Genomic DNA, 27,951 nt, shown 5'->3' with positions numbered 1-27,951 from the left:
CTTCAAATCTGTCCCATTTATTTTTTTATTTTTTTTTTATTTATTTATTTTTAAATTTGATGGAACTGGGGATTGAACTCAGGCCCCTGCGCTTGCCAGGGAAGCGCTTATTCCACTGAGCCATCTCCCCGGCCCCCAAATCTGTCCCATTTAATCGTTCACCTTTCCAACCTTGAAGCAGCTTGATTAGCAGCCTATTACAGCGTGTGCCGACAGGTATGCAGGGAGCAGCGCTATCGACAAGTGGTTTGCTTCCACTAACTCCTGTCACGAGGAAACAAAGCCAGCAAAATAACCCACGATGGAAACTGGAGCTGGGCAGGGTCCAGGCGCGGGGGAGCCTGGGAGAGACAGCCTCTCGGGCAAGGTGGACAGTCTAGAAGAACATCGCCCCGCTTCCGCCAGATGCCCAGCACCTTGGGAAGGCTGGAGATTGGGAAGCCAAGCCTCTGCCTACACGGAGTGACACAAGAGGGGCCACCATGCTGAGTACACGGGCACCTCGGAGCCGCTGCCCTGTCTGTGACCTAGGCTCCGTGGGGAGAGAAAGGGCCGTGCCCAAGGAGCCCCATGCCCGCCACACAGTGCAAGCCCCTGCCCCGTGCCTCCTCCCAAACCTCCTCCCAAATCTCAGGTGCACCTTTCATCAGGAAGCGCGGCCCAGCCACAGTCTGCCCAAGTGGGCGGGAAGGTCACTTCTTCCCGACCTGTCACACTGCCCTTCGATGTCCTGCGGTAGCTTACTACTGCTAGGTAATGTTGAGCACAAAGTCTTCGTGGCCTGCAGGAGGTACTGGTCACAGACCTGCAGGACCACCAGGTCGGCTTATGTGGCGGGTGGCAAACACGAGGGCAGCTTGCTGCTGCCTTGTCGCCTGCTGTGGGTGGAGGGCTGGCCCTGGCACGTTCTGGCCAAGGAAGTATGAAAAGCAGCACGCGGGGCCTGCAGCCCTCCCAAGCCTGACACTGCCTGTTCCTCCTACCGACACAAGCGTGCGGGCCAAGCTCGAAGCTGAATGACAGAGAAGCACCATTGTCCACACAGACGGAGCAGCCGGAGCGTCTTGGGGCAGCGAGCTTGCATGCCACAAGCTGGAGGTGCGGTCTCTTGGGAGAGGCCACGCAGAGCAACAGTCCTCTCAGAAGGCGGCGGCTGCCGTCCTGGAGCTCGAGCCGGTCAGAGGCGCGTGCTCCTGCACATGTGCTCCTGTCCAGCTCGCTTCTCTTGCATACCTGCCCTGGGCCCGGGCATCTTTTCCACACTTGTGGGGCTGCTAGAGGCGCCGGGATGCTCCCTCGCTCCCTCACACGGACGCTGACACAGCCGAGCCACAGGCCCTGGGCTGAGCAGTTCCTTTCCTCTGAGACCCCGTGCTTGCCACTGTTGCCACTGCAGGAGACGGTGGAACCAACATGAACTCTTCCAGTGACTCTCCTGGGTCTGGGAGCACATTCTCCCAGGTCCAGCTCCCAGCGGACGGCCCGATTGCAGCCGGAGCCCCTGAGCAGAGCCCAGGCCGAGCTGGATCCGGGCTCCAGGCCCCAGAGCTGTGGAGCAAGGTGTGTGTGTGTGTTGTGTTAGGCCATTCCAGGTACGGCAGTCTGTCACAGAGAGAGAGCAACAGAAAACTAACAGCCCACAGCCATGCCGAAGCACTGTGATAACCCTCGGAGGTGGTGCTAGGGCCTGAACCCAAGGTCTTGCACCGAGTTAGCTCCCCGGCCCTTTACTCCTAGCACTTCTGTTATTTTTTTCTTTTCAATTTTAAGGTAAGGTCTTGCTAAAACTCCTAGGCCTGTGATCCTCCTCCCTCAGCCTCCCAGAGTGTTGGGATTCTAGGTGTGTGCCACCAGGCCTGGCTCAGGTGGGGGGCCCTTCACCTGAAATGTTGGAGAACAGAATGATTTAGATTTGAAACTATCCTGGATTTTGGGATCTCCCTCTCCCCCCCCCTCGACAGACAGACAGACAGAGAGACCCTCGAGGCAGGACCCAAGTGGAGTACAAAAATGGCCTGCCCTTCATCTGCACCTTATGCACACGGGCTGGAGGTGGCTTACACAATGTGTCTAGCAGTTTGGGGCAGGCAGCAGATTGGTGGTGTGGAACTTTCCACTCGTGGCGCCCCGTTAGCAGCAGAGCCTTTGGGGCTTGGGGGCTTTCAGAGTTGGGGTGCCTGGGTATAGGGAGGAGAGAGGCATGGATGCACAGTGCAGGGCCCTCAGGCCACGTGCACCTCCTGATGTCTCTGGGACAGTGCAGCGAGAAGCCAAGGTGACCCAGGGGTCAGTGTGGTGTTTAGGGGTGAGGGAGGGAGGAGGTGCTGCTGGAGGACAGGGACGCCTGTGACTGCAGGTGGCTCTGAGTGGCAGCGCCAGAATCACAGAGCATGGCTGGAGTCACTGTGGTCACCGCCTGAGTCACACACGGCCTCAGCCTATGAGGACTCTGGCGACAGGGGGACAGAGTGGCACAGGAGTAGAGAAGCCAGGAGGTGTGAGACCGAGGACTGTCCCAGAGAGGCAGGGTTAAGGAGGGCCCACGGGGTCAGTGGTAGGAGGAAGCAGAGAGGGAGCCAGACCCTGGGGAGCCTTGGCAAGGACGACAGGGCGAGCACTGACTGGGCCCTGTCAACAGCCTTTCCTGGATTATAGGGAATTGTCACCTGTGTGGGCCACCCTGGCCACAAGATGCTGTGAGACCTTGCAGGATGCTAGGGACTACCATTTAGGATGCTGCCAGGTTCCAGGCACTCACTGAGGATGCAGGACCTGAGCGTGGAAGGTGGGGCCTCCTCTAATCACACGGCACTGGGTCCACATGCAGCCTCGTGAGCCCCACATGTCCCACTCCCGTCACTGGCCTGTGTGTCCACCCACGGCTGGCCTTCCGTCTATCCGAGAACTCATGCTTCTTTGAGAACTGTTCAAATTTAAATGCACAAAACGCACAACTAACACCAGTCTTTTCTTTCCAACTATGTCACCTGTACTTCTGAATCTACAATGAGTGCTTTGTTTCGGGCTGGTATTTTACGTTTGGGGACTGAACCTTGAATTTTCAAATTGTGCATTAGCCCATTAAGCTTGAAATACAAGTAATTCAGTTTTTAAATGCCTATTTCCTGTGTAGTTTTTGATTTACTGAATTTATTTTCTTAGAAAGAGTTGAAGCAAATTTAAAAGGAGAACACAAGAATCAGCTCCTTAGTTCCTACTCTTACTACCGAGCCAAAATACCTGAAACCCAAAGTTGAAGGGGAAGGGTTTTTTATTGGCTTTGTAGGTAGTAGAGGTTTCTATCCATAGCCAGCTAGGCAGCGTGGCAGAGGGGCCCTGAAGAGGAGAAACAGTTCATGGCAGGGCGGGCGGGGACGGGAGGCAGGGCGCAGCAGCACCAGCGGGCCTCCCTCTCTCCACCACTCCAGGCCAAGCCTATTATTGGTGCCTCCCACCGCAGGGTGGGCCTTGGCACTCTGCACACCTAGAGCCGTGCTAAGCCAATCACTACACTAATCCAGTTATCACACCCATGCACACACACACACACACACACACACACACTCCACACTCACACGTCCTAGGCCCAGCCACCTCCAAAGAGTCCCTTCTACAAGCACATGAGGCTTTGGGGGACATCTAGATTCAGGCCATAACAGGCTTCATATAGCCAGACTTATCTGAACTGCATAAAAATTCAAATGTTATTATGAGTAATTTTTTAGTTCTAAGATCAAAACCCCAGTGTGCTGCATCAGGTTCACCTGGACTGGGGCAGGCGTGGGTCCTCTTCCCCGCGGGGCTGGCCATAGCAGGCGCTCTGCGTTCTCGGGCGCACCGAGACCTGGTGGCGGCAAACCTGGGAAGAGCAGAGGATGGGCTCGTGCCAAGTCCCACGGCACTCTCTGAAGAGTCACTTGCTCTGGAGGAAAAACCTGAACGAATGATTAAGGGGCTCTGCAGAAGCAGGCTCTGCCGCAGAGCGGGTGTGAGTGCAATCAGGGAAGCCGTTACGCGGGCAAGAGCTGCCATCAGAACTGGAGACCTGTGAGTGGGAGGGGACCGCGGGATGGAGCGGCGGCCGCGGAGCGCGCAGGGGCGCGAAGAGCCCGAGATGGTTCCGCCGGGGAGCTGCTCCCCAGGACGCAGGCGAGCGTCAGGGAGGGCAGTCGTGGAACGCTGAAAATGTTGAAGTTAAAAACATAAATTGGTGGGCCGGGGAGATGGCTCAGTGGAATAAGTGCTTCCCTGGCAAGCTCAAGGGTCTGAGTTCAATCCCCGGTTCCGCAAAAAAAAAAAAAAAAAAAAAAGAAAAAAAAACAGCTGTTAGAAAAGCAAAGAGGAGCCGGGGAGATAGCTCAGGAGAATAAGCGCTGCCTGGCAGGAGCAAGGGCCTGAGTCCGGTTCTGGAAGAAGGAAAAGAAAAGGAAAAGCAAACACATCCGGTGCGGGACTGCTTGGTAAGCGCAATAGAAACGCCCGCTGCACAGCGAGGTGTGTAAACGCAGCGCCCGTCCCGGAGCTAACAGTTCCCGATCCCCGGCTGGCTGCGGAGGCAGGCTGGCGGCCCGAAGGAAGCACGCGAGGCCGCCGCGCGGGCCTCGGAAAGCGGCGAGCGAGCGGGGGCTCCGGCCTCGGGACTCCAGCGCACTGACGGCTGGCTCAGGGGACGCTGCCTCGGAAAGCGCGGCGGGCGACAGTGAGGGAGCCCGGCGGCTTTCATCTCACCCCTTAGCTCACTGGTGAGGACATTTTAATTTCAGTCACTGAATTCCTGTTTCTTTGGAATACCTTCGGCTTTAGATTTTGTGTTTTCAGTTGTGCAAAGGCAAGTGGTTGGCCACAAAAGAAATCAGCAACATCTGCGCCATCTCTGAAGACAAAGGCGAGACAGCATAAAGCCAGCGACGCTCTGCAGGGCCACGCCTGCTCGGAGGGACACAAGGCGCTAAGGCCGTCCTGCAACCTGGGGCTCACGCATTGCGGGTGTCATTCCGCCCGCTGGTGGAGACAGCTGTGCCTTCAAGACTGTCACCGGCCTTCCACGGGCTAGGGCAGCCCTGGCAGGGGCGTCCCGAACTCACAGAAAGCTTATCAATGAACCACAGAGCCATGGGCTGCTTCCAGAGACAAGGGACCGCAAACTGCAACTGCAGGAATGTGACACAATCCAGTATGTAGCAACAGAACACCTACAATTTCCAGTCTCCTACCAAAAATCACCAGTCATCAAACAAACAAGAAAATTTGAGCCAAAACAATAGATATAAGAGATCACAGATGACAGCAATGACAGTAGTAGCAATGGGCCTTAGGAAGGCTAAGAGGAGGGAGAGGGAAGGTAGGGAGGGAGGGAGAGGGAGGGGGGGCCTTAAAATGCACAAGCAGAACTGAAGCTGGGGTCTTCTTGGAGAGAAGTTTCCCTCCCCACAGAACCGGGGATGAACCCTGGGCCTTCGCACTGAGCTCCATCCCCAGCCCGTTTTTATTTCTGATTTCAAGACCAGGTCTTGCTACCTTGCTAAGCAGCCAGGCTGGGCTCAAGTTTGAGATCCTCCTGCCTCAGCCTCCCAGAGTGCTGGTGTATAGATATATACGACTGGTCCCGACTCATACCAGTTTTTGACTTTTATCAAAACTCCTCTTTTAGGAACAAGGAAAAAGAAAAATAATCTTAAGCTCCAATGTTATAAATTTCCATCCAATCCCACATGACAGTGAGAAAACTAGCCAAAGTTTCAGGGCTCCACGGTGGAGGAGATGGGGGTGTGTGACATGGGGGGTGTCACACAGAACAGCGAGCTCAGTCGTGGGGCTGAAAGAGTTGGATTTGTTTATTGTAAGAGAAAGTAAGTGTGAGAAACACGCGCCAGAGATTTGCTGAGAAACTGGAAATGGTCTTATCTGTGTCACCGCCATGACAACATCTGACCATCCTCTCCTCCTCTGGTCCCCAAGCCAGCCTGGTCCTCAGTGTGTGACAGGCAGAGCAAGGCTGTGTCATCCGGGAGCCTGGGCTGGCCGTCAGCTTTGTCACCAACAGTGACCCAAAGAATCTCATGTTTAGCTTTTTTAGAGACAGGGTCTTGCTGTGTGGCGCAGGCTGGCCTTGAACTCTGGAAGTCCTCCTGCCTCAGGCTCCTGAGCTTGCACAGACTAACGGCCTGGCAGAAGCTGTTTCAAGAAGGAATTTTTCTTGTCTTTGTCAGTATGTTTTCCCACATCTATGTTTTAAACTATGCCTGGAGCTGGGCACGGCAGCACACGCCTATCATCCCAGCCCTGGGGAGGCTGAGGCAGGAGGATCGCCCAGAGTTCGAGGCCAGCCTGGGCTACACAGTAAGTTTAAAGCCAGCCTGGACTGTGTAACAAGACCATCTCAGAACAAACAAAACCCCAAACCGAAAACACAGTGCCCGTGCACGCCAATGGAATTTTCTCTTTAACCACAAGATGGCAGGAAAGGCTTACTCTTTGGGGAATAAAAAAGCAAACCCCTCACAAATGCACCGTTAATGTAATTAAATAATCCTGTGAAAATAAGACTTAAACTCCGTAACCCTAAAGGGATGGCACAAATACACATTACCCGAATGTCCTCATATCACCAACGGAAAGGGCAACAGGAACAGGAAGGGCAATGCCTTGTGTTTGTGATTTAAAATATACAGTCAAAACCCGACACTAAATAACTTAGAATGTGTATTAATACTTCAAACTAAAATACAGAATAACTAAGTTCACACCATATTTATAAAAAAGTTTTTTTTCATATTTTAGGGAAGGGTCTACAGGGTGTTCAGGGTCTCACTACTAGATCAGACTCATAGTGATCCTGTTTACAGCCTCCGAAGAGGTGGGATTACAGGCGCACGCCACCACGCCCAGTCTTAATCACAGTCTCAAAGCACCGCCCGGCAGGCCGGAGGATGGAACACCCGGCCCCTGCACCTGCTTGCAGGTGCTTTAGTCCGCTAAGCTATTTGGCCAGCCTTGACTAAAGCTTTTTTTAAAAAAAAATTTCCATAGAAAACAGGATGGATTTGTGTTTGCAAGGAGACACGTGATATTTTTATACTGACCTGAAAACGGTAGGCCTTAATTAGCACACTGTAGAGGACAAGTAGGAAATGCTTGTAATGCCAAACAAGCTGGGCATTTTTCAGTAACCTCAAGAAAACTGGTTATTCTCTTTGTGCCTCAGTTTCTCTCATTGCTAAACTAGAGAGAACAAATTTGTTTTCACAGAATTTCCTAGTGGGAAGGCTTGGGGTGGCAATCAGGGGTGTGTGTGTGTGTGTGTGTGTGTGTGTGTGTGTGTACCGAGTCCACGGCCACTGAGAAACAAGCAAAGTCCTTTTTAGTCTCTCTTCTGAGAGTGTGTCTCACCAAGTCACTCAATGGCTTGGGCTGGACTTGAACTTGAGGTCCTCCTGCCTCAGCCCCCCAGATCCCTGGCATTACAGGTGTGCACCCCACACCCAGGTGGAGCCTTGTCCTGAAGTTGCATCCACAGGCCAGGCCAAGTTGTGTGACTTGACCTGGAGGTGACAGACATTGCTGTGGTCACAGACAGAGGGGCTCTCAGCTGCCCAGAGTGGCCAGTAGCACATTAGGGATGAAGGCGCCTTCCCTGCTCACTTCCTGCACCAGAGTCTCCTAAGTACGGACAGCAGGGTGACCTTTCCTAAGCTGCCTGAATGCCGAGCGCACCAGGATGGACGCCTTTCCCAGGGGCACCGCTGACCGCCAAGGCTCGGCCTGCGGATCGCCATCTTTAGCTGCAGCACGTGACACAGAGCTTCACCGTGCCACGCACAACGCTCGCGCTCGTGGCCTGCTGACCAAGATGCGGGACTTTGTATCTTTCGCTATTTTTCCAGCAAAAATAAAAACTATTGCTTAGAGCCTAGATTTACATCTTTCCTGTCTTTTTTCTTTCTTTTCTTTCTTCTTTCTTTTTCTTTTTCTTTTTTTTTTTTTTTTTCTGTATTTGGTACAGGGTCTCACGATGCGGATTGGACTCATGCTGATCCTGTTTCCAGCCCCTCCCCCCGGGATTACACGTGCGCGCCACCACGCCCCATCTCGCAGGCTGGCTCAGTGCACCCAGGGGTGGGGCCGGCACAGCATGCAGGACTGGGGATCAAACCCTGGTCCCTGCGCTTGCCAAAGCAGGTGCTTAGTCCACTGAGCTATCTCACTGGCCCTCTTTCCTATGTCTTAACAGAAACAAACATTTGCAGAAATAGTCAAGAGATAAGGCAGTAGGAAAGGAAAAAAAATCTTGGAAATGAAAACCAAACCAAACAGTTAATTGATGAGGACTCATGAGTTGATTATATGGCAGTGTATTTCTGTTACTTGTAAGTAAACATCTGTAAAATTCAATTCTCATAAAATATTCATGAATTTATATTTCCACTTGACAAGGGAGGCTGGAAACCTTATCTTTCTGTCTGTCTCTCTCTCTCTTTGGTGTACTGGGGATTGAACCAGGGCCATTGGACTGAGCTCCACCCTCAACCCTATACTACTTATTTTATTGTGAAATAGGGACTTAGCAAATTCATACCCCACGCCCCAGCTTCAGCTTGCAGTCCTCCCGCCTCAGCCTCCTCGGTGTTGAGGTTACAGGCGGTCGCCAGGACACTAGCTTCCATGTTTCTGACCATGCCATGTACTGCTCCAACAGAACCCTAATCTCTCTATTAGAGTGGATTTTAATAGGGGTCTATTGGTAAATATTTTTTTGTAAAATTAACTGCTCTCGTATTTACTCCTAAGAAGAAGTGGCATCTTCCAATGCACATTAATGCATGCCCATGACTCTCCAGCCACTGTGCATAGAGGAGGTGAAGCCACCCCAGCAGCCCTGGCCTGGGCCTGGAGGGTGGAGGGAGGTTCACAGCACAAGCTCTGAAGGACAGACAGGGACAGATGCCCACGGGAGGGTTGATGGGGACGGTTTCAGCGCCCGAGCTGCGCCCTACAAAGCACTTGGCCAGCAGAGGAGGGGACCTGGTAACTGCAGTCCGCAGTGGCGCTCCCTCTCCTGGATGTGGTGCTGCTTGCTGGCTGGTCTTCCCCGGAAGTTGCAGTCTGAGCGTTCATCCTCCCTCTTCCCGTGCAGCTTTAGCTGCCAGCCGCCTACTGTCACACCTCATCTCCCTGGAAATTCTAGGCCCAGCATCTTGGAGGGAGGTGAAATTGTCACTGGGATGGCCAGGAATGAGTCCAGCAAGAGCCCCCGGATTCCCTGCCAGAACCCCGCTGCTGGGGCCTAGGCTGGCAGAGCCGTGAACAGCAGCGAACCCTACTGCCGAGTGCTGGGCAGGCTGGAGGCCCTTTTTGAGGATGAATTCACATAACTGTCACAGTTGTGTTGGGAATGGGTAATAGCTGTGTAACAAATGAAACGGAGATGCAGAGGGGCAGAGGACTGGGCGTCGTGCATGGCCAGGATGCAGAGGGGCAACCAGCTCCTGCCCACGGCACCGGTGCCCTCCTCCTCTATGCACGTCAGGCCTCGGCCTGGCCTGGGGATGCCACCAGGGAGAGGTCCCAGGCTGTGGCATGACCAGAGCCAGAGCCCTCAGTCCTCAGAGACAGTGAGGGGAGATAACGTCACTGGGGAGTCTGTGTTGACGGCTGCGGTAGGAGGAACGCAAGCAAGGCCCGGCGGTGATGGACAGGGAGGGTCCTTTCCCTCACCCAGAAAATATCCGCACTTGTGCTTGGTCGGGATGGGGTGATTCGTCATGCACCGTTAGGCCAAGAGAAGTACACGGTGGCGCCCTGGGACACTCGGGCCGCTGCGCCCGCAGAGGTCCCGACGGCCGCTGCCCAAGCAGCCCCCGATGGGCACCATCACAGCTCGTGCCTTCCACTCAGCTTGCAGCTCCTGAGAATTGCCAGAAAACGAACCGCACTGTGCTTTAGATACTTAAATCATACTTTCGCGGGCTTACATGCTCCAAACCTGAAGCCGTGATGAACCGAGACGGCATAAGGGCTTTCCCGAGTGCTTCCAAGGTGCCGCGACAGTGTTCTCTTTTCCCTGACCAACTGCACCATTTATAAGCAGCAAAGACCCTTCCATCTCAGGGTTTCCTAGCAGCCACCAGATGGTGGAAGGCACGAGCCCGCGTGCGTGACAGGGTCACCAGGCATGTGACAGCACGACCTGCCACCCCAGGGTAATGGGCTTGGAGAGCCAGCCTCCCACTCACCCACCTCCTGAGTACTTTAGCCCTGCAGAGAGATCGAACCAGTTGGAAAGGAAGGGGCCAGGCTCCCGCTCAGGCTGGGGTCTGCGGGACGCTGGCATTACGTAATCACTCAGGGATCAGATGAGTAAACCGGCGCGGCTCTGTAAGGGGAAATCAGAAAGGAAGTCATGTCAAAGCAAAATTAGCCTTATAGTCTTAGAAGATTTCTTCAACTCCAAAAGAAAGTTGAAACATGCCTTCAAGGAAAAAAAAAATGCTTGTACTCCTTCAAATTCCCCTTGCTAGAAACTTTTCTTCTGCCCATAATTTATCCTGAAAGCAGAAAGTACTGGATGAGGGAGTCAGCTGCAGAGACAGAGCCGGCTGCGCGGGGCGGGGGCCGGGGGTGGAGGAGCTCTGGCTGCCGCACACACTGGAAAGTCACCCGGTAATTTCTACAAAGCTCCTATTTCTCCTGTGTAGAGACGGCACAGTGCTAACAGAGTCGAGCAGCTTCACAAGTGAAATAAGTGACGTAAATGAGAAAGTAAAACAGCTGTCATTCCCCTGGCTGCAGGATCCTAAGCATCCACAGATGTGCCCAGGACACAACCAGAGGCCCCATACAGGCCTCTGGCTGCGGAGCTCTGTTCTCTCTCAGGAGACCAGCGGCAAAAGGTGCCCCGGGCCCTTCCTTCTGTGGCCAGAGAGCCAGCGCCCCCCCCCCCACCAAGGGGCAGTCCCGAGTCTATGCTGTCACTGTGCACTTCCTCCTGGAATGGTGGGTGTTTGGAAATCTAGAGTGAGCTTCAGCTTCGCCAAGGACGACACGCTAGCTGCGATATGCAAATGATTCTTTCCTTCAGGATTCTGAAGTCAGACCCTGGTAAAGTTGATGGTGTGGAAGTGAGTGAGGTCTTCCAAGGTTCTTCACAGCGCACCTGTTCTCACACAGCCAGGGGGAGCAGAGAGGTTCCCCACGGGCTGCATAGGAAGGAAGAAATGGTGCTTTCCGAGGGTTGTCCCTGCGCTTAGAAAAGACATGAACTGGAGGCCCCTTTTGATGGCCCAGTGTAATGGGCGGGAGAAGGTAGAAAAATAGGCATTTCGAGTTAATAGGCAAATACATTCAAGGCTCTAGAAACTGGTAGGTTCTGGCCGGTGTACAAACTGCTAAATTATCCTGTCCCTGACATGGATATTCGACGTGGCTGCCTACCACCTCCCCCTCCTTCCTCTCCAGCCCTGGATACAACTCCTTCAAGCAGGCCTCCAGTCAGCTCCTTGTGTGCCCCTGAGCCCGCCCCTCAAACTCCGTCCCTGAGCAATAGCCCACACTCTCAGGCTTCCTGTCTCAGGTCAGACAGTCTGCCCGTCTCTCTGCCCACCAGCCTCTCCGTGTCTTCAGAGTCAGCGAGCCCCCACCCCCTTTTTGTTTCTGCTTCTCTGCTCTGCCACCACTGCTGCCACCACTGATAAAACCTAGAGACATTTCTTACTTAAGCTTCCATTCTTCAGAACACCGTAGATCCTTCTCCCTCCACTTAGAATACTGTCGGGTGAGGTCAGGGTCTTCAAGCACTGAAATGAGAGTAGAAAGAGAGAGGTGACTGCACGTGGAAAATAATGCCCCACTCAGGAAGTTGACATGTGGCCAGAACTGCGTTCTGCAGTCCGAGGCACGTCGTGTGCTCAGAATCTCCAAATTCCGCGCATTGGCTGGAGCTTCGCACCAGGAGGCATTGCTGGAGGTCAGTGGACGGTGAGGCAGAGGCTGCTTCCCCTGCATGGATGCTTGTTTCTGTGCCACTGAGGATGTTAAATAGGGCTGACGGGGGCCACTGCCTGGCTCGCTGCCTGAGCCCGAGCCCTGCGGTGACACAGACAGCTCCTGAGGAAGCTGGCTCCCTGTCAGCTCTTTCTTAGGATGTGATCTTTCTGGAGTCAAACTTGCTTGTGTTTCTATTACAGATTATGGCCGGGCTAGAGCATCGCTTGGTGGTAGAGAGCAAACTTAGCTCGGGTGAGGCCTGGGGTTCAGACCCTACCAATGCACCATGTGCACACGCCACACGCACATGCACCTGCACACACACCATGCACATGCATGCACACATGTGCACACACATGCACACACCATGCACGCACATGCACAGCCCCCACACACATGCACCTGAACACGCATACACACCATACACATGTACACCTGCACACACCACACATGCATGCACCTGTGCACACCTTACACATGTGCACCCCCACACACATGCACACACAGAACCAGATCAAGAACTTGATTGGTGGAAGTAGCACAGACACAAGTGGAAACCCCGTGTCCTTGGCCTGCATGTCAGTCAGCCCAGATCTGCATTTGGAAGTTTTGCGACTCACCTCACACCACTGTCTTGCAAGTTCATGGCTAACTGTAAGCCTTGTGCCTTCCATCCAATGCACAAAAAATTTACTGAAAACCTACTGTACTAAGGCACGGGAAATTTTACGTGAACTATGTTGAAACAAATACTTCATCTGCAGTCACTCGCCATCAGCTGAGTCTACAGCGGAGCTGTCTGGCCAGCTGCGCTCTCTTCGTCTTGCCTGTCTGAAGCCCCCTGCTCAGCAAGGGCCACTTCTTCTACCTGACGACATCTGCCACTGATAGGGAAAGTCCTCTTAGCCCAAGTAGTTCTCCTATTAGAAGGCTTTCATCAGCCATGCTCCCGCCTCTTCTTCTGTTTCTTGTCTTGCCCCAATCTAGATAAGCGGGCTACACAAGGGTCGTTAATGCTTCCTTAACACTCCCTGTGTGCGCACTTCCGTTACTCTCTTTCCACTACAGAAGCAAACTGGGTTCCCAGAGCCTGGGGGGAGGTCCTCCTTTGCTTCCAGGTCACTCCCAGCCAGCAGTCACTCCCAGCGGTCACCCTCGGGGGTCGCATGAAGCGTCTGTGAGTGGCTCCTGCCCGACCCAACCCGGGTGACAGATGAGCAGAGCCGGCAACACTGAGGAACGTCTGCTCATCGGAATCTTCATGGTGCATGGCCAAAACTTAAAATTCAATCTCTCTCAAATGCCATTTCCTTTTGAGGTTCTTATTCAAGGATAATTCATATCTTTCCTTAATTTTTTGCAATTGCCTTTCCTACATTTTACATTTGAATATATACAGCAGACAGTCACTTCCTTACGTACGATAAAACCGCGTGTGACACGGCCATTCTTCCTGCACGGTCCCATTAGTGTCCCGTCGTGATTCATCCTTCTCTGTGCGCTCCCTGCCACACGAGAGATGAAAATGCCACGGTACTTTGTACAAATTTTTATTTAATGTTTTCCATATTTTATCCCTGTAACTCGCCCACACGTCCCTCCCCTGCCACCTGCCAGGCACTGCTTCAGAAAGGCTGTCATGCCGCTTACTTTTTTTGTTGTCATTGCTTTTTAAAGATAGTCTCGTCCCAAGTGCGAGGTCCTTCAGCCTCAGCCTCCTGGGGCTGGGACTCCAGGCACCCTCACCACGCCCCGATGTCCCTGTCTTCTTGTCCCCAGCACACTAGTACCTAGGTGGAGATGTTCCCAAGGATATGCTGCTGACCGGGACTAGGAAGGCAGGAGGGCAGGGCAGCAGAGGAAAGGACCCGCAAGATTTGAGCAGACGCTCTCAGAGTTGGAAATGCAGCCCCAGGACTCTGCTTGGGCTCTGTGACAGTTTTGTAACTTGGGCAGAAAAGCGTCCTCTGGACCTCTTCCACCATGCAGCTCGTCCTTCTGGGCCTGGCCGGGATGCCTCCCTCTGCTTCCGCTGGGCTTCTTCCGGGTCCTGGGGGCTGAGGGTGGCACCCCGCGCACTGCTGCTTGCTTCTTCACAAGGCGCCTCACACACCACATCTCAGGAGCTAGGCTCCCTGTGGGGTGCCCCACCCCCGAGAGCAGCGCTCATGGCGGCCCCACTGGGTTCCATTAGCTGGGTGTGGCACACTAGTGATGGGCCACACTAGTGCAAGGAGCATGCTAGTGCAGGCATGCTAGCAAGCACAGTCTAGACCTGCTAACATACGCCACCGTGCCCTCCCACTTGGCCCTTCCCTACCGTGGCCGTGCACAGTTGCCTGGGGAGCCACCCAAGGCCTGCTGCCCCCTGCTGGCCTTGGTCTGGGGGTGCCCTTCAGCCAAGCTGGGACAAGCTCCTGGGGGTTTTAGCGAGCAGCTCCAACAGAGCCACTGCACGGCCACAGACGCACGCGCTGGCTCCCAGGTCAGGAACGGGTCCCTGAGGAGAGCAAGGGCCCCGGTGCTTCAGCTCCTGGCTTTGTCCTGGTGACAGCAAACACACGGCAGGGAGTCTGTGCTGTAGGGTAGGGAGCAGGCTGGGCTGAAGGACTCTCCTGAACGTAAGTGTTGCCTTGTGAGGTCGCATTTGTCATGAGTGAGCTGCGGCCACAGCCACAGGTATTGGTTTGTTCTCTGCCAAATCTTTCCTGTCCCAAACTGTGCAGATGGACGGAGGAGGAGAGTGAGTCATTTCTGGTGAGGCTGCCTGTGTCGGTGACCTCCAAGGTGGAGGTGCTCATCCACGCCCTGCCTTGAGGGCAGAGCTTGAGGGTCACTTGCTGGCGTGAAGGCAGACAGTGGAACAGAGGGAGGCATGGGGACCAGGACCTGGTGCAGACCGAGCCACAGCTTCTTCATGGAACACCTGCTGGGTGCTGCCGTGCGCGAGCGCTTGGCCCGTGAGGTCTGCGCTGTGATTATTCTCATGTTGTAGACGGACCCGTGACCCAGTGAAGGGGAGAGACGCAGCCAGGGAGCGCGGAGCGGGATCAAGCCTGGGCCACCTGGTTCCCAAACCTAGCTGCTTTGCCGGACTGATGCTCTCCCTTGCCTGTGTGATCGCAGTAAGCTACGGAGTCCTCTTGGTCTTGGCTGTGTCTGTCAAACAGGGCCACAGCTCTAATGCTGCACAGCTCATGGGCTGGGTGGGCCCTGCTTCGCAGCAAAATTAGGTGCGCAATAAATATTGGTTGCATAAATGAATAAAGAATGACAGGGTGAGATGGTTACAAACGGGGCACGTTTAGCCTGCTTTATATGTGATGTCATGCTAGAATAAACTTACTATTATTAGGAGATTGATGACAACATAGCCTTGTGCCACAAAGTTATGGAATGAACTAATATATAAAATCAAAATATAACTACTCATTCCTCCGACAAAATGCTTAAAAATACACATAAGAGTTTAATAGTCTCCCCAGTGATAAGAAGGTAAGTGTAGAAAATGAAGTTACTGGGTGTTTTCCTTCTATTTCTGAGTCATTGGAGAAACATTCTATAATCTACAAGCTCCATCTTTGTTATTGCCAGGAAATTAGGCCACTAAAAGGATAGCGTTGGACCCAGTCCAGCGGGCTAAGACGAGCGGGCCGGCAGCACCCGGGAAGCCTGCTCTTACTTTTTGTAATGAAGTGCTGGGAGGTTTGAAGGTACACTTGAAACACTCTTACTTCATTCCGTAGGGTAGCCTGGGAGATGGCTCAGTGGAATAAGCGCTTGCGCAAGGGCCTGAGTTCAATCGCTGGCTCAAAAAAAAAAAAAAAAAAAAAACAAAAAAACAAATATCAAAAACAAAAACAAAAACAAAACCCAGAAACACCATTACGTAGAGTAGGAGGAGGCAGGGTCCTTGTGCCATCTGCCACAGAGTGCTCCACTCAAAATGTCCCAGCGTCGCCTCGGGCTGAGGATAAGCATTATTAGTGATCAGCTCTGCTAAGACCAACGAACCTTCCACTAGCAGCAACTGAGTGAAGGGCGTGGGGCCGAAATCCTGGGAGAAGAAGCCGCAGTCTGTGGTGCATGATTCTTTCCTTCCATTTTTCAGTTGCTCTTTGTTTCAAGAGAGACGTCCCCAAATGTCCCTGGGCTCGGGGCTGTGTTCTAGTCCTCCATGGCTGGCGCAGTTCGGAGTCGCCCGGCGCACCTGGATGCTCGCGTGTCGCCCGGAACAGCACGGTCCTGGGACCCGCTGCGGGCGTCGGTGGGGGGCAGAATATCCAAGCCACACTGCGGGGTCCACTGAGGGCCTCAACACCACGCGAGCACGGTGAGGGTTCCTGCAGGTCCTGCCTCCGGCCAGTGACCACATCCACAGGGGTTGTCACGTCGACGGCACAGTTCCCAGCCACAAACCTCTGACATTAAACACTCATGGATTCTGGTGTCAGAGATAATTACATTTTTTTTTTTTATACTAACGGTATTTCTAAGAAGCTATGACCCTAAAACATCTGAAATTATTTTTGAGCATTAATCTATGAATAATAGTGACTAATCATAAACAACAAATAACCAACTTCCTGAAAGAACATATGGCTTCTTTAGGGTTACTTATCTTACCTTTGATTTTATTTGTGAAGCTTAGAATTAACTTTTATCTGATGAGGGGCCTAAACCCTAGGTCTAGCTTTCTTTCTTTCTCCTTCCTTCCCCCGTCTCTCCACCTTGCTTCCTTCCTTTCCTCGTGCCTCTCTCTCCCTCCCTCTTCCACTCCACCCTCCAGTGCTGAGAACTGAGCTCGCAGCCTGGCGCGCTAGGCAGGAGTCCCAAGCGCTTCTCTTTCTCTTTTGAGCAGAGTCCTGCTCGTTGCTGGGCTAGCCTTGAGCTTGCGATCCTCCTCAGGCTCCTGCACGCCGGGACTACAGGCAGGCGCCTCCACACGCAGCTGGGCACTGTGTTTCTGAGAGTTAGGAAATGGTCATCAGGGCGGATAGATACACGGTCCGCGGTGGAGTGGCCGAAGCGTGGAAACCAGCCAAGAAATCAGCATGGCTTAATGGGAGCCACCAAGAAAAGCAGAAAAAGAGGAAGCCTCTGGCTTGGGTAAGAATGAGAAAACGATCTATCTCTAAGCGAGAGGGGAGTAGAGGAGAAAGGGCAGGTTGGGGGAGGAATGAACTGCTCTGGGGTGTCGCTGAGCTGCGCCGTGTGTGCTGCGCACGTGCGCACGAGCACAAGGGGCTCCGCGCTGGAGCCTGGCTGGAGCGTGCCGGCCAGAGGAGGAAAGGGCGGGAGTGTCAGGGAGGGAGAAGGGACATCGCGCTGTGGGGTCAGCGACCAAGGAGAGCACTGGGTGAGGGCCAGGGAGGAGGGGCCCGCAGTCTGCGTGGGGAGGAGGGAGTCACGGCCTGCAGTAGCTCCGGAGGGCGGCCTGGCAACCACCCATGGGGCAGCCGAGCCAGCCGGTGGGGTAGGCCAGATCAGCCACTTTGCTGAAGAAAACAGCACCCGAGGGTCCAGTTAAGGGGCGGGAAAGCTGTCCAGCTCGCCCTTCTGTCCTCTTAGTCCCTGACCTGTGATGGTAACAGCTGATCCTTCCACTTAGAAAGACAACTGGTCGGCCCTGGGTTCTGTTCTCTCGCTGAATTTCTGCGTATTGCCTGCCAGCTTAGAGAGTAATTGTGTCTAGTTTAGAAAGGTTCCCCTGCCGAGAAGCTTCCTTGCGGGGGTGAAGGAAGTTAAGCAAGCCTGGGAGAACTAAGAACTCTTGTCTTTTATGTCCTCAATTGCCGTTCCTTCTGCTTTTAATCAGATCTCAGGGCAGCCACTGCAGAGAGGAACTAAATTAATAGCTGTTTAATGAACAGTGTACGGGCCCACAGAGTTGCTTCCGACTATCACAGAGCAAACGTGTCAATTAGTCTCTGAAAAGAAAACAAGCGGCAAATCAAGAAGAGACTAACATCGTGAGAGGACACAAGACAGGGCTGGGTGCCTTACGTGGCCTTCTGTGGGATTCTGTGGCTTTCGACGTGGCTATTCCACACCAGGTCTTGTGGTAATCATCAAATGAGATCACTCTGGATGGCCTGAAAAGACAACAGAAACCAGGCAGTGGGCGGGTGCAGCTGTGCTTTCAAAGGTGTTGTATCCGAATGGACTGCTCAGATAGCACCGAGCTGTGAGACAGACTGGCCTGCAGTGCCGGCGCGCACCCCTAGTAAGTGCACCCTACACGTCCATTTCCTAACCCGAACCCAAACCCGGACATAACGCATCCCCAATGAATAGATTCAACACATCCGTCCCACCACTGTCAGGACAGATCACAGAAAGGCAAGCCTGTCCAGGTCATTGTCCAGAGAATGGACAATGCGCCTCATGCGTAGATGATAAAAATATAAAGGCTTAATGAACCACATTAAAAACTTTTAGCAAAGCATTATTCCTGTAAATTATCTCATTCAATAATAAAGATTTTTCTTGAACTTTGTCAATTTTTAGCGTAATTAACTTACTTTCCATCTATTATACAGAGAGACAAACGCATCAAAATTGAGATTAGTTTAATTTTCACACAGAATCTGGTCATTTTTGTAAAGGGAACGATGACTCTTTTCTATTACTTCTGCCTGAGGTTTTTCTCTATTTGCTAATATTACTATGTCCTAGAGCTCAGGGTGCGGGTGCACATCTGTAATCCCAGCACTCGGGAGGCTGAGGCAGGACGATCACCATGAATTCAAGGCCAGCCTGGGCTACAGAGTGAACTCACGGGCAGCCTGAGCTTCACAGTAAGACCCTATCTTAAAACAAAACAAAAACAGTGTTCTAATTGGAGCACAAAGATTATTCTAAAGTATTAAATAAAACAATTACATAGTTTCTGAAATAACTGCATTTCCAAGTAGTGTCACTGAAGTTTTTTAAAGAGATGTTCTCAACACTGTATAAACAAAACATTTCCTAGTGATACTTCTCAGGTATAAAATCACTGCTTAACTGCCTTCAATAGATACTCAAACCTCTATGTTTAATGCCTTCAGTCTGTCTTGTGATTTAAGTGTCTGGCTTTTGGGAAGCAGCATCTTTGAGTTAAAACGTTAACTTTTATAGGCAAACTGGAGGTGTCGTCCAATAAGTGCTTGCCTCGATTTTGCAATTAATGGGGCCGTATCTAGGTGTGTTAACTCAGTCACCTCTTTAAATAACAATTACAGATGCCTAATTCTAAGGCTAACAGTTTTCAGATATGTTGCTGCTCTTCCAATCGCACTTACATGGAGACCTAAAACTGGGTGAAGAGGAATTAATCGGTACTGTCGCTGGGTGCCGAGCTCACGCTGTGAAGTGTGGCTGAGGAGACAAAGCGCTTCGCTGGGCAGCAGAGGCTGCGGGTAGAAGGCTGCATTCTAGCCCCTGCGTGAGCAACCTTGTGATCCATCTGCTGTCACAGCCCGCTTAACCCTCAGCAGTGACCCGAGAGGAAGGGAACTGTCAACACACTGTCCCTAGCAGAAAACACACCGTCTCCAGACACAATCGTCCCCATTGTTTCTTGTCTGTTTGAGGCCAACCCACGACCTTTCCCTTCCCAAGGGCATCCTGTTCAATTTCAAACTGTGAGCCTTCAGGGGCTTTCTTTCACAATAATTACAAATATTGCCCTAAGAGGTATAACTTTAGTTAGCTTGAAGATACGAAACAGAGTGTATTAAACATTTGGTAGTATATTTGCGTTTTCAATTCCATAAAGGAAAGAGCCCTTTAAAATAAGGGTACAGAATTATCACTATTATTCAGATAAATCACTGAGTTTAGAAGGATGCATAAAAATCCATGTGTTTATAGTTTGTCAATAATGGGAATTTACTGAATGATAACATTGACATTATGAATATGAAAATATAGAAGGCATGGTTTCACACTGCACACGAGGGCTTATCATCCCCCTGAGAAAGCCAGAGGAATACCTGGCTGGCGGACGGACAGGCTTTCTCTATTAACACACAAGAAATGCTGCACAGTTCCAGCTGGACAGTTGGAGAAGGCAGTGCATTAACAGATGTCTCTTTGGCAGCAAGCAAGAGGAGCTGGGGGACCGAGACATGTGACTTCTGCTCTGAGCCCTCAGGACAAGCATAACTTGGGGCTTTGTCTGAAAACAGGGAGGAGACACCTCGTACCAGGGTCCAAGGGGAAGGTGGCGGCGCGGATGTGGGGAAACCCAGGAAGAAAATGACGGCAAGCTGGCCACCGAGAGGGGTTGGGGTTTAACAAGCGAAAGCGGGCAGGGCGGGGTCTTCATGCTGGAGCAGATTCCTAAGTAACTTGGGGTTGCCTCATTGGGCAGTGGCCTTCCCTAATTCTAGAGAAGGCACATGAATGACAAGAGCCCTTTGAGTAGGAGTTTTGCTAGGAAGCAGTCTAAAGGTAGGTTACCTAAAGGGTCAGGGAGTCACATTCAGTGGTTTAGGCATGGGACAACAGAACTAGCAGAGAGGGAGCCGTGGCTGCGAGGTCAGGAGACGAATCCAAGCTGATGCTGAGGCTGCTGCATGTAGGTACCTGACGCGGGAGCGCAGGCGAGCCAGGTGGGCCTCCATGGTTCCTCTGGAGCCCCAGAGACCCACTGTGCTAGGAATGGAAGCTAAAGTACGAGTTTAAGGTTAGCCATGGGCCACAGGTGATGCTAGGGCACACAGGTCACAGTGACCTCTGGGCGCATGATTGAGAAACTGGGAATGGAAGGAGAGGGGCTGGGTCAGGTCAGTGCAAGATCCACAGCAGAGGCCATCAGGGAAAGCGAAGTCCAGCGAGCCAGAGAGCAGCAAGGGAAGGGCAGCGGCCGACACGGAGGAGCTCCAAAGGCAGCGAGAGGTTCAGGAGGGGACAAGGACAGAAGCCCAGAGGTCGGCATCTCCAGGCTGTCTGGCTGGGACTCGCCCCTCCATGGGCCTCGCCTCTGGATGTGACTCTGTGGCCAGGCCTGGGGCCACTGCTGAGCTCGAGGCCGCAGATCACCTACCTCTGCACCTCTTTGCAAAGAGGACACAGCAGCTGCTCAGGCCTCAGGCAAGCCTGGGATGAAGCCGCGCAGGGCAGAGCTGCAGGGTGGCTGGGGTCCTCTCTGGCCTCTGAGAAGTATCTGTTCTTTCTCTCCTGCGAACTCAGGCAGCGCTCCAGGTGTCTCCCTCGGCTTTCCCAATTTAAGGGGCCTCCGCTGGAAACCCCATCTGTTCAGGTGAAGTCCCAACACTCAGCGGGACACAGGCCCAGCCGCTCGGCCGCCTCCAGCCTTGCTGCGAGTGCCGCCCTCCCTCTGGCAGCTCCGTCTGAAGAACTCCTGCGAGGCCCAGGGCCCACAGCACCACGCAGCTCGTCCATCGTGACTACCCCTCTCGTCCTGTTCAACTCTGACTCACCAAGCTCGGGCCAGTAACGGGCTTCTGTGCACGAAGCTCTTCACAGAGCACACGGGTCGCCTCCCCAGTAGCTGCCTCACCCTCCCATTCTGCAGCCGCCGCACAGGCACCGCACCACCGCTGACGCCTCTGGCTCCCGCGACAGCGGGATGGGTCCGGGGCTCTGAGCACTGTGCCCATGCTGGGGGCCAGGCCGTGCCGGAGACATGTGTCAGTGTGCCATCGGCTATAGCTCCCCGGAGCAGACGCTGGGAGCAGACACCTCCGCCCGGGAGCGTCCCTCGCCCTGTCGGTCCAGGTCCACTGCGTTTCCCGGTACATTTCAGATCCTGCTTACAAGCGTCCAGAAAAAGAAAAACTGCAGATTTTTTTAGTTAGAAGTAAACTGAATATGTAGATTAAATTAAGAAAAACTATCATTATTATAATATTGAGTTTTCCTCAAATTATAAAGTGAATATTTTTCTCTATTCCTATTTGGGTCTTTTAAAATTTTTCTTAAAAATATTTTGTGGTTTTCAGCATAGACACATTATACATTCTTTGCTACATTTTGATCCTGGTAGAAATGACATTTAAAAATTTTCATTTTCTGTTGCTGTAAGTAGAAATCTAGTCGATTTTAAAATATGCATCTGGTGCCGAGAGTGTCTGTAATATTCATTTAAAACTCCCTTCACTGTCCCCGCTTCCAAAATCCACTTGGACTTTGCTATGTACGGAATGGCGCTATCTCTGACTGAGTCTAGCAGTCCCGCTGACCCGGTCTTGCTTTCTGCAGTTTTATTGACTTGTGCTTGGCCACGTACAGAAAAATTAAATGGGAAATTCCAGAAATAAATCATTCGTAAGTTTTAAGTTGCACATGCTGTGAGGAGGATGCGGAGACCCTGTGCTGTCCTGCCCTGTCTGCCGGTTAGGTGGTGAGTCACCCGTCCCCGGATCCCATGCCGCACAGGCCACTGCCCGGCACTCAGTCCCCCGTGCTTGCCGGATCAGCTGCAGTGCGTCTGCTGTCCCAGGAGCCGTGCCCAGGAGCCCAGTGTCCTGTCAGAAGGCCTCGTCTCTCACCTTGCTTCGCCTTACCATGCAGGCACCACGCTGTTCCCACCTTAGGGAAGGTGAGCGCAGGCAAGGGATGCTTTGCCGGGGGCGGAGCACATCCACATAACTTGGGCTGCTGTGTGGCCATCACCGTTATTTTATTTTTGTTATGGGCACGTATAAGGAAAAGCAACACACATACAGGGTTTGGTACTCTCTGCAGGGCTAGTTCATCCTGGTCCTCAACATGATTGATTTGCGTGATGTCCGGGCATTGGCAGAGCCCACGCTGGGTGTGGCCCAGGGAGTGACCTTAGGGTACACCTGCTCCTCCCCACCCCCACGTCTCTGCCCCTTTCCCTTTCTCTCTGCTTCCTGGCTGACATGGGGTCAGCAGCTGTCCTCCACTCAGTCCCTGCACCAAGGCTGGCTGCCTGTGGACTCTGGCCACAGAGACTGAGCCAGCACAGCTACGTGTGTGTCAAGCGCTTGGCTGGGGAGAGAAGCTGACCCAGCATGGTGGTTACTATACCACTGGGGATCTCAGCCAGGGAGACAGCGTTCTGACCATGGACGGTCTCCTTTCCTCCTCCTGGTTACCTGGCTGCCAGCCTCCCTCTCCATCTCCTCCTTTGGTTTTGTTTGGCAGCTCTGCACACTCTGGCTGACCATGGCACTTGTGACTCCTATTTACCTTTTATTCAGGAGCTCAGGATGCCTTCCTGGGTGCCAGGCTGTGGTGCCGGCTCCTCCCCCTGCCTAGAATCCAGCTCCCCCAACCCCAGCAGAGCTCCTATTCGGCCTGCAGGAACACCCCCCCCCCCCGCATCACCTCCTGGCAGGCTGGGCTTTGCAGGCCCCTTGCCACCCTCTAGGCCTTGGAGGACGCATCTCCCTCTCCTCCCTGTGCCACGGTAACTATGCAGCACACCAGTACACAGGGATGGCCCAGGAGAGTTCTGCGCTGCGTTTGGAAGGATCCAGAGACAGACGACCTGGGTAACAACAGAGTGAGGGCTTCTAATGGAAGCCACAGGGGAAGAACGGCCAGCCGGTTAACACGGCTCACTCTGAACAGGGTCCACCCTGACCTCAGCATTCCCTGAATTCCTCCTCCAAAATGATCTGATGCTTGCCCTGTGGGCTCCAACTGCATAGCCTCCTCCGCTGGATGACGTCCCTGCCCTGGTCCCAAGGGACCAAGGCTCAGACTTCCTCCCTTCACTGTCCCTGCTTCCAAAGAGTCTTCCTCCTATAGTGCAATCCTCCTGAGGCTAGGGCTGTGTCCCCAGTGCTGGGGCACGATGTCTGGCACAGAACACGCATGATGAACTCTTGTTAAATATGTATGGGGTCCATCACCTGCACATGACACTCCAGATGACAAGCGAGTGTCCTCCAATTACTGAACGCCAGCTGCATCCCCCGATCAGGCCCTGGCCCATGGAGCACTCTGTCTGCGTGTTCTTGAGTCTTGGGTTTCAGCCGTGGCTTCACCTCTGGAGTGCACGCCACAGCTGGCTCCACTGTCCTGGTGCACGGCAAAGTTCTCCACACACATCAGACAGCCGCTAAGGGCAGCAGCACCCTGACTGGCCTCCAAAGAGCGTCAGAAGGAATTAAAAACTGTACATGGCTGAGCTCAGAATGAACTATGAGGGGCGAGCATTAGAATTCACAGGTGCGCAAGTCCCAGCCCGATGGGCCACAGGAGCAGAAAGGCACGGAAGTACGGCTGTGCTGGCCCCACCAAGGGCCACACGAGAGCGTCTGCACAGAGGCTGGGCGGACAAGCCCAAGGCAGTAAGAGCAGAGCCGCCGGAGGTTCTGAACCTGCGTCTCATTCAGGTGGTCACGGCTGCCATGGACACAGTCTCCCCAGGAATGCCGCGGCTCAGCCCCCACCTCCTCAATCCCCGATAGCTCCTTGTCTTCTCCTAAGCTGTGTGGGTGCTGTGTGACCTACAATGGTTTGGGCTCATTGTCGATGATGCATCTTCGTCTTCGGAAGCAAAGAAATAAAATAAGATGATAGGGCTGGTTCATGTAGTAACATTCACTTTAGACTCAGTAGGATTTTTTTTTTTTTTTTTTTGGCTCTGAATGATGTCAGGGCAGGTTTGGCCTGCTTGAGTTGTGGGGATCGAACCACAGCAACCTGAGCCTGACTGCTTTGTTGAAGCAGCCACTTAAAGAACTGAGCTAAGGGGCAGGCCCCCTAGACTCAACAGGAATAATTCAATACTTTTCCACACTCCTCCTCAAGACAACATTTATGAAAGGAATCATGAGAGAAGCAAATATCTACTTCCTGTGATGGGTTAGAAAGACTTGGCTGTTGAGCACTTGCCTAGCACCCACGCGGCCCTTGGTTCTGTTCTCAGCGCTGTAAAAAAATAGGCAAAAATTTAATTATTACAGAAAATATAGGCTGTTTAAATAACATGTTAGGCAAGTGAATCAACAGATATTCAGGAAGAAGAACTCACCTGACGAGCTCATGGGAGGGTTTAGGCAGCAGGAGGCAGCCCTCTTCCGCTGTGAAGAAAACACACGAGAGGGCCCAGATTACTTGGAGAGTGGATGTACAGCTTTGTGTTCAGTCCTTCCAAAGCCTCAATAAAATGGCAATAAAGGAATAAAAATAAGGTATTAAACCTCAAGGACAGCAAAAGAAAGGTGACAAGAAAATTTTTCAAGATACAAAGCAGATGTCAGGTGCTGTCTCAGCAGCGGCAGAAACTTGAAACTGCGTTGGGGCCCAGTGGAAAGCAAGAAGGTTTGCGCCCGAGAAGCCAGAGGCCCTTGGGGACCCAGGGCAGCACTGAGCCCCGAGAAGGGCGTGGGCGGGTGGGGCCAGGCCCCAGAGCCAGGGTGTCCAGACAGGGAGGAAAACCGAGTCAGACTCAGGATGGAGGATACTGTGGAGAGCGGTGTGTTGGGGAGAGAAAGCAGAATAAATCAAGTCAGTCCTGTGGACAGCAAGAGTCTTGGCCCACTCTCCTTATCCAGCATGTTGTCTCTCCCTGCCCCTCCCTCCACCGATTTACTCAAACCTGACAAGATCAGGTTCTCACCAACTAACTTCATAATGGAACAGAATCATCAAAAGGCCAGCCTTGCCTGGCAAGCGCAAGGGCCTGAGTTCCATCCCCAGATCTGAAACAAAAACAAAAACCCCCCAAAACCCAGCCAGCCTTTCATGGGAAGTCATTGAGTCTGTCCTATGAATGACGGAGGTCGCCAGACACTGGAGCAAAGTAGACCTCTCAGAAGACAACCACTCAAGCAAATAAATAAGGAGTGAAACAGGAAACAGAAATATATTTTTTCTAAAAACTTCCCTGAATATACAATAAAAACCAAAGAGACAAATAGTAAAGATGAATGATTTGCTCAGTGTGGAGAATAAGAGAAAATTGATTTTAAACATTAAAGTATCTAATCAGTAGCTCCAACATGCTAAGTGCAGATCTAGAAGTCTAACAGGGAAAATCCAGGGGGAAAGAAATCCCACTGAGGGGCTTCCTGGAACTGAGGAGGAGGTTCGAGGCTTTAATCTACAGCTCTTCGGCATGATGCGTACTGGGAAGGCCACACAACCCGAGACACATTGTCCAGGAACTCGAGACCACTGGGAATCCAGAGGCAATTTTAAAATGCCCAGAAGGAAAGAACAAAATCACCCAAAAAGCTGGACACCTGAGACCCATCATACTTCTCAAAATCAGCATTAGGAACTAGTGTTTTCAGATTTCTGAAAAAGCATTATGTCCAAACTAAAATTTATCCAAACCATGAGAATAGGAGGATAGAATACTTCAGGCATGCAAAACAATGCCTTAGCTGGTGGGGGCCAGGACACCCCTGGAGATGAGGTCCAACGAGCGCAGGAGCGCGTCAAACAGGAGGAGGCTGAGGCAGACCAAAGCGCCGTCCCACTCTAGTTGGGTGAAAGATGCTACTTTGAGGCAAAGAAGGGGACCAGTTGCCACAGGAATGGGGTGGGACTGGACAGCCAACACGTGGGCCCAGGGCAGGAGCTGTCTCACGGCCCAGTCAGGAAGCTAAGGGAAGAACAGAGGGCAGGACTGCAAACCCAAGGGGAGGAGAGACCAGGCTGCTGGCGAGGGAAAGAGCAGCGGTGGCTCACGGCGGGCGGGCGGGGTCACAGCACCACGGCGGGCCTGGGGGCATAGGCCTGAGCCCAGGGGACCCGTCCCCTACTTTTCTACTGTAAATTTGGACCAAAAAAAGAGAACAGTTTGACAAAATAAACAGCTTGACAAAGAAAATAACAAGCGCAAAACATCAAGGAGAAATGTTCTTAGAGAACGGGACGGCACTCCTAGGAGATCCTTATGGCGGAGGAAAAGCAAACCGTTGCTGCCCGGGAGCTACACAGGAGCACCGGCGGGGGGCTGGCAGGGGCGCGGCAGGAGGAGCATCGCAAAGCCCGCGACGGCACCAGGAAAATGGGGTCACTGCGTCCTGGGAGGAAGGACAGGAAGCCCACATCCGCGCGGCCCGCGTCGCCACTGCTGTGCGCGCAACACGCGGGTGCACGCCGAAGGCTGCCTTGCGCGTGGTAGTTGAAGCTGGGCTTCTTGTGCTTAGTTCTGCTGGTATTTCCTTGTACGCCGTCTAGGATTTTATTCCGATGTAATCTTTCAGGTTGTGTAAGGATGCACACCGCGGATGTGAAAACGTTGGTGTCTGTTCCAAGCGCACACCAGAACCCAACGATACACGCTGTTGCGGTATTTCACGGTCCTGCTGATGCACACCGTACAATACGGTAAGGGCAGCACGCGCGCCCGCGAGGAGCTGGAAAGGGACGCGTGCGCGTGCACCTCCGGGTGAAGAGCGAGGACGGCTTTTCGTAGCGTGCTGTAGGTAATACGAGAGCTTCTTTCTGATGTTCCTTTTTAGACTTTATGCAACGAAAACAACCATTAAAATGCACATTGTGATGCTTTTCAATAAACAATAAATGCTAAAAGCTCAATACTTTGTTTTGGTGATTTTTTTCCTGTTCTTATTGTTTACTAAAACTCATAAAATTAAAATTAATCAACAGAAATATTCTTAGGAATAAACGTGGGCCTAGAGCTACGTTTACACGCATTGATGACACAATTAGTCTCGTGCTCCAAGGGCTGCGGGGACGGCGCGGGACTGCGGCGGTAAAAGCGACACAGAGGCACTCTTTGTGTTTCAGAAGACAAGCTTATCAATAGCACCTAAAACAAAGCCTCTGCAACACGAGGAGCGTGAGCTTAGCAAAGCGAGTGGCCTAAGACACTGCTGCACCTGCCACACGCAGGGACAGGAGTCCTGTCCTGCCACGGCAGGCCGACACTGAAACGATGCCCAGGGTTGGAGGCAGGTGTGTTTAAGTGGGCGGGCCCCGAATGGAATCACTCCCAGAGTATCAGGCCCAGATCTAGGGCTTGGGATAAGCAGGCAGGAAGTACAGAGGCAGAACAGCATG

The 27,951-nt window shown here is 52.7% G+C and overlaps 1 protein-coding gene across 1 annotated transcript in view; it reads right to left on the bottom strand.

The window, feature by feature from the left end:
* Ube2u (ubiquitin conjugating enzyme E2 U (putative)) overlaps positions 1-27,951 on the bottom strand; it is a 50,532-nt gene that overhangs the window by 3,601 nt on the left and 18,980 nt on the right. Inside the window, exons 6-12 of the mRNA XM_023718302.1 lie at positions 24,947-24,995; positions 24,766-24,843; positions 21,414-21,542; positions 20,557-20,625; positions 17,989-18,077; positions 11,711-11,792; positions 3,765-3,859 (exon numbers count right to left, since the gene is read on the bottom strand). Coding sequence (XP_023574070.1) covers positions 3,765-3,859; positions 11,711-11,792; positions 17,989-18,077; positions 20,557-20,625; positions 21,414-21,542; positions 24,766-24,843; positions 24,947-24,995 — 591 coding nt within the window. The remainder of the gene's footprint in view (positions 1-3,764; positions 3,860-11,710; positions 11,793-17,988; positions 18,078-20,556; positions 20,626-21,413; positions 21,543-24,765; positions 24,844-24,946; positions 24,996-27,951) is intronic.

Source organism: Octodon degus, unplaced genomic scaffold (assembly GCF_000260255.1).
Source record: "Octodon degus isolate 3935 unplaced genomic scaffold, OctDeg1.0 scaffold00057, whole genome shotgun sequence".
NCBI classification, from domain to species: domain Eukaryota; kingdom Metazoa; phylum Chordata; class Mammalia; order Rodentia; family Octodontidae; genus Octodon; species Octodon degus.
This window is presented reverse-complemented; position numbering and strand designations above follow the sequence as displayed.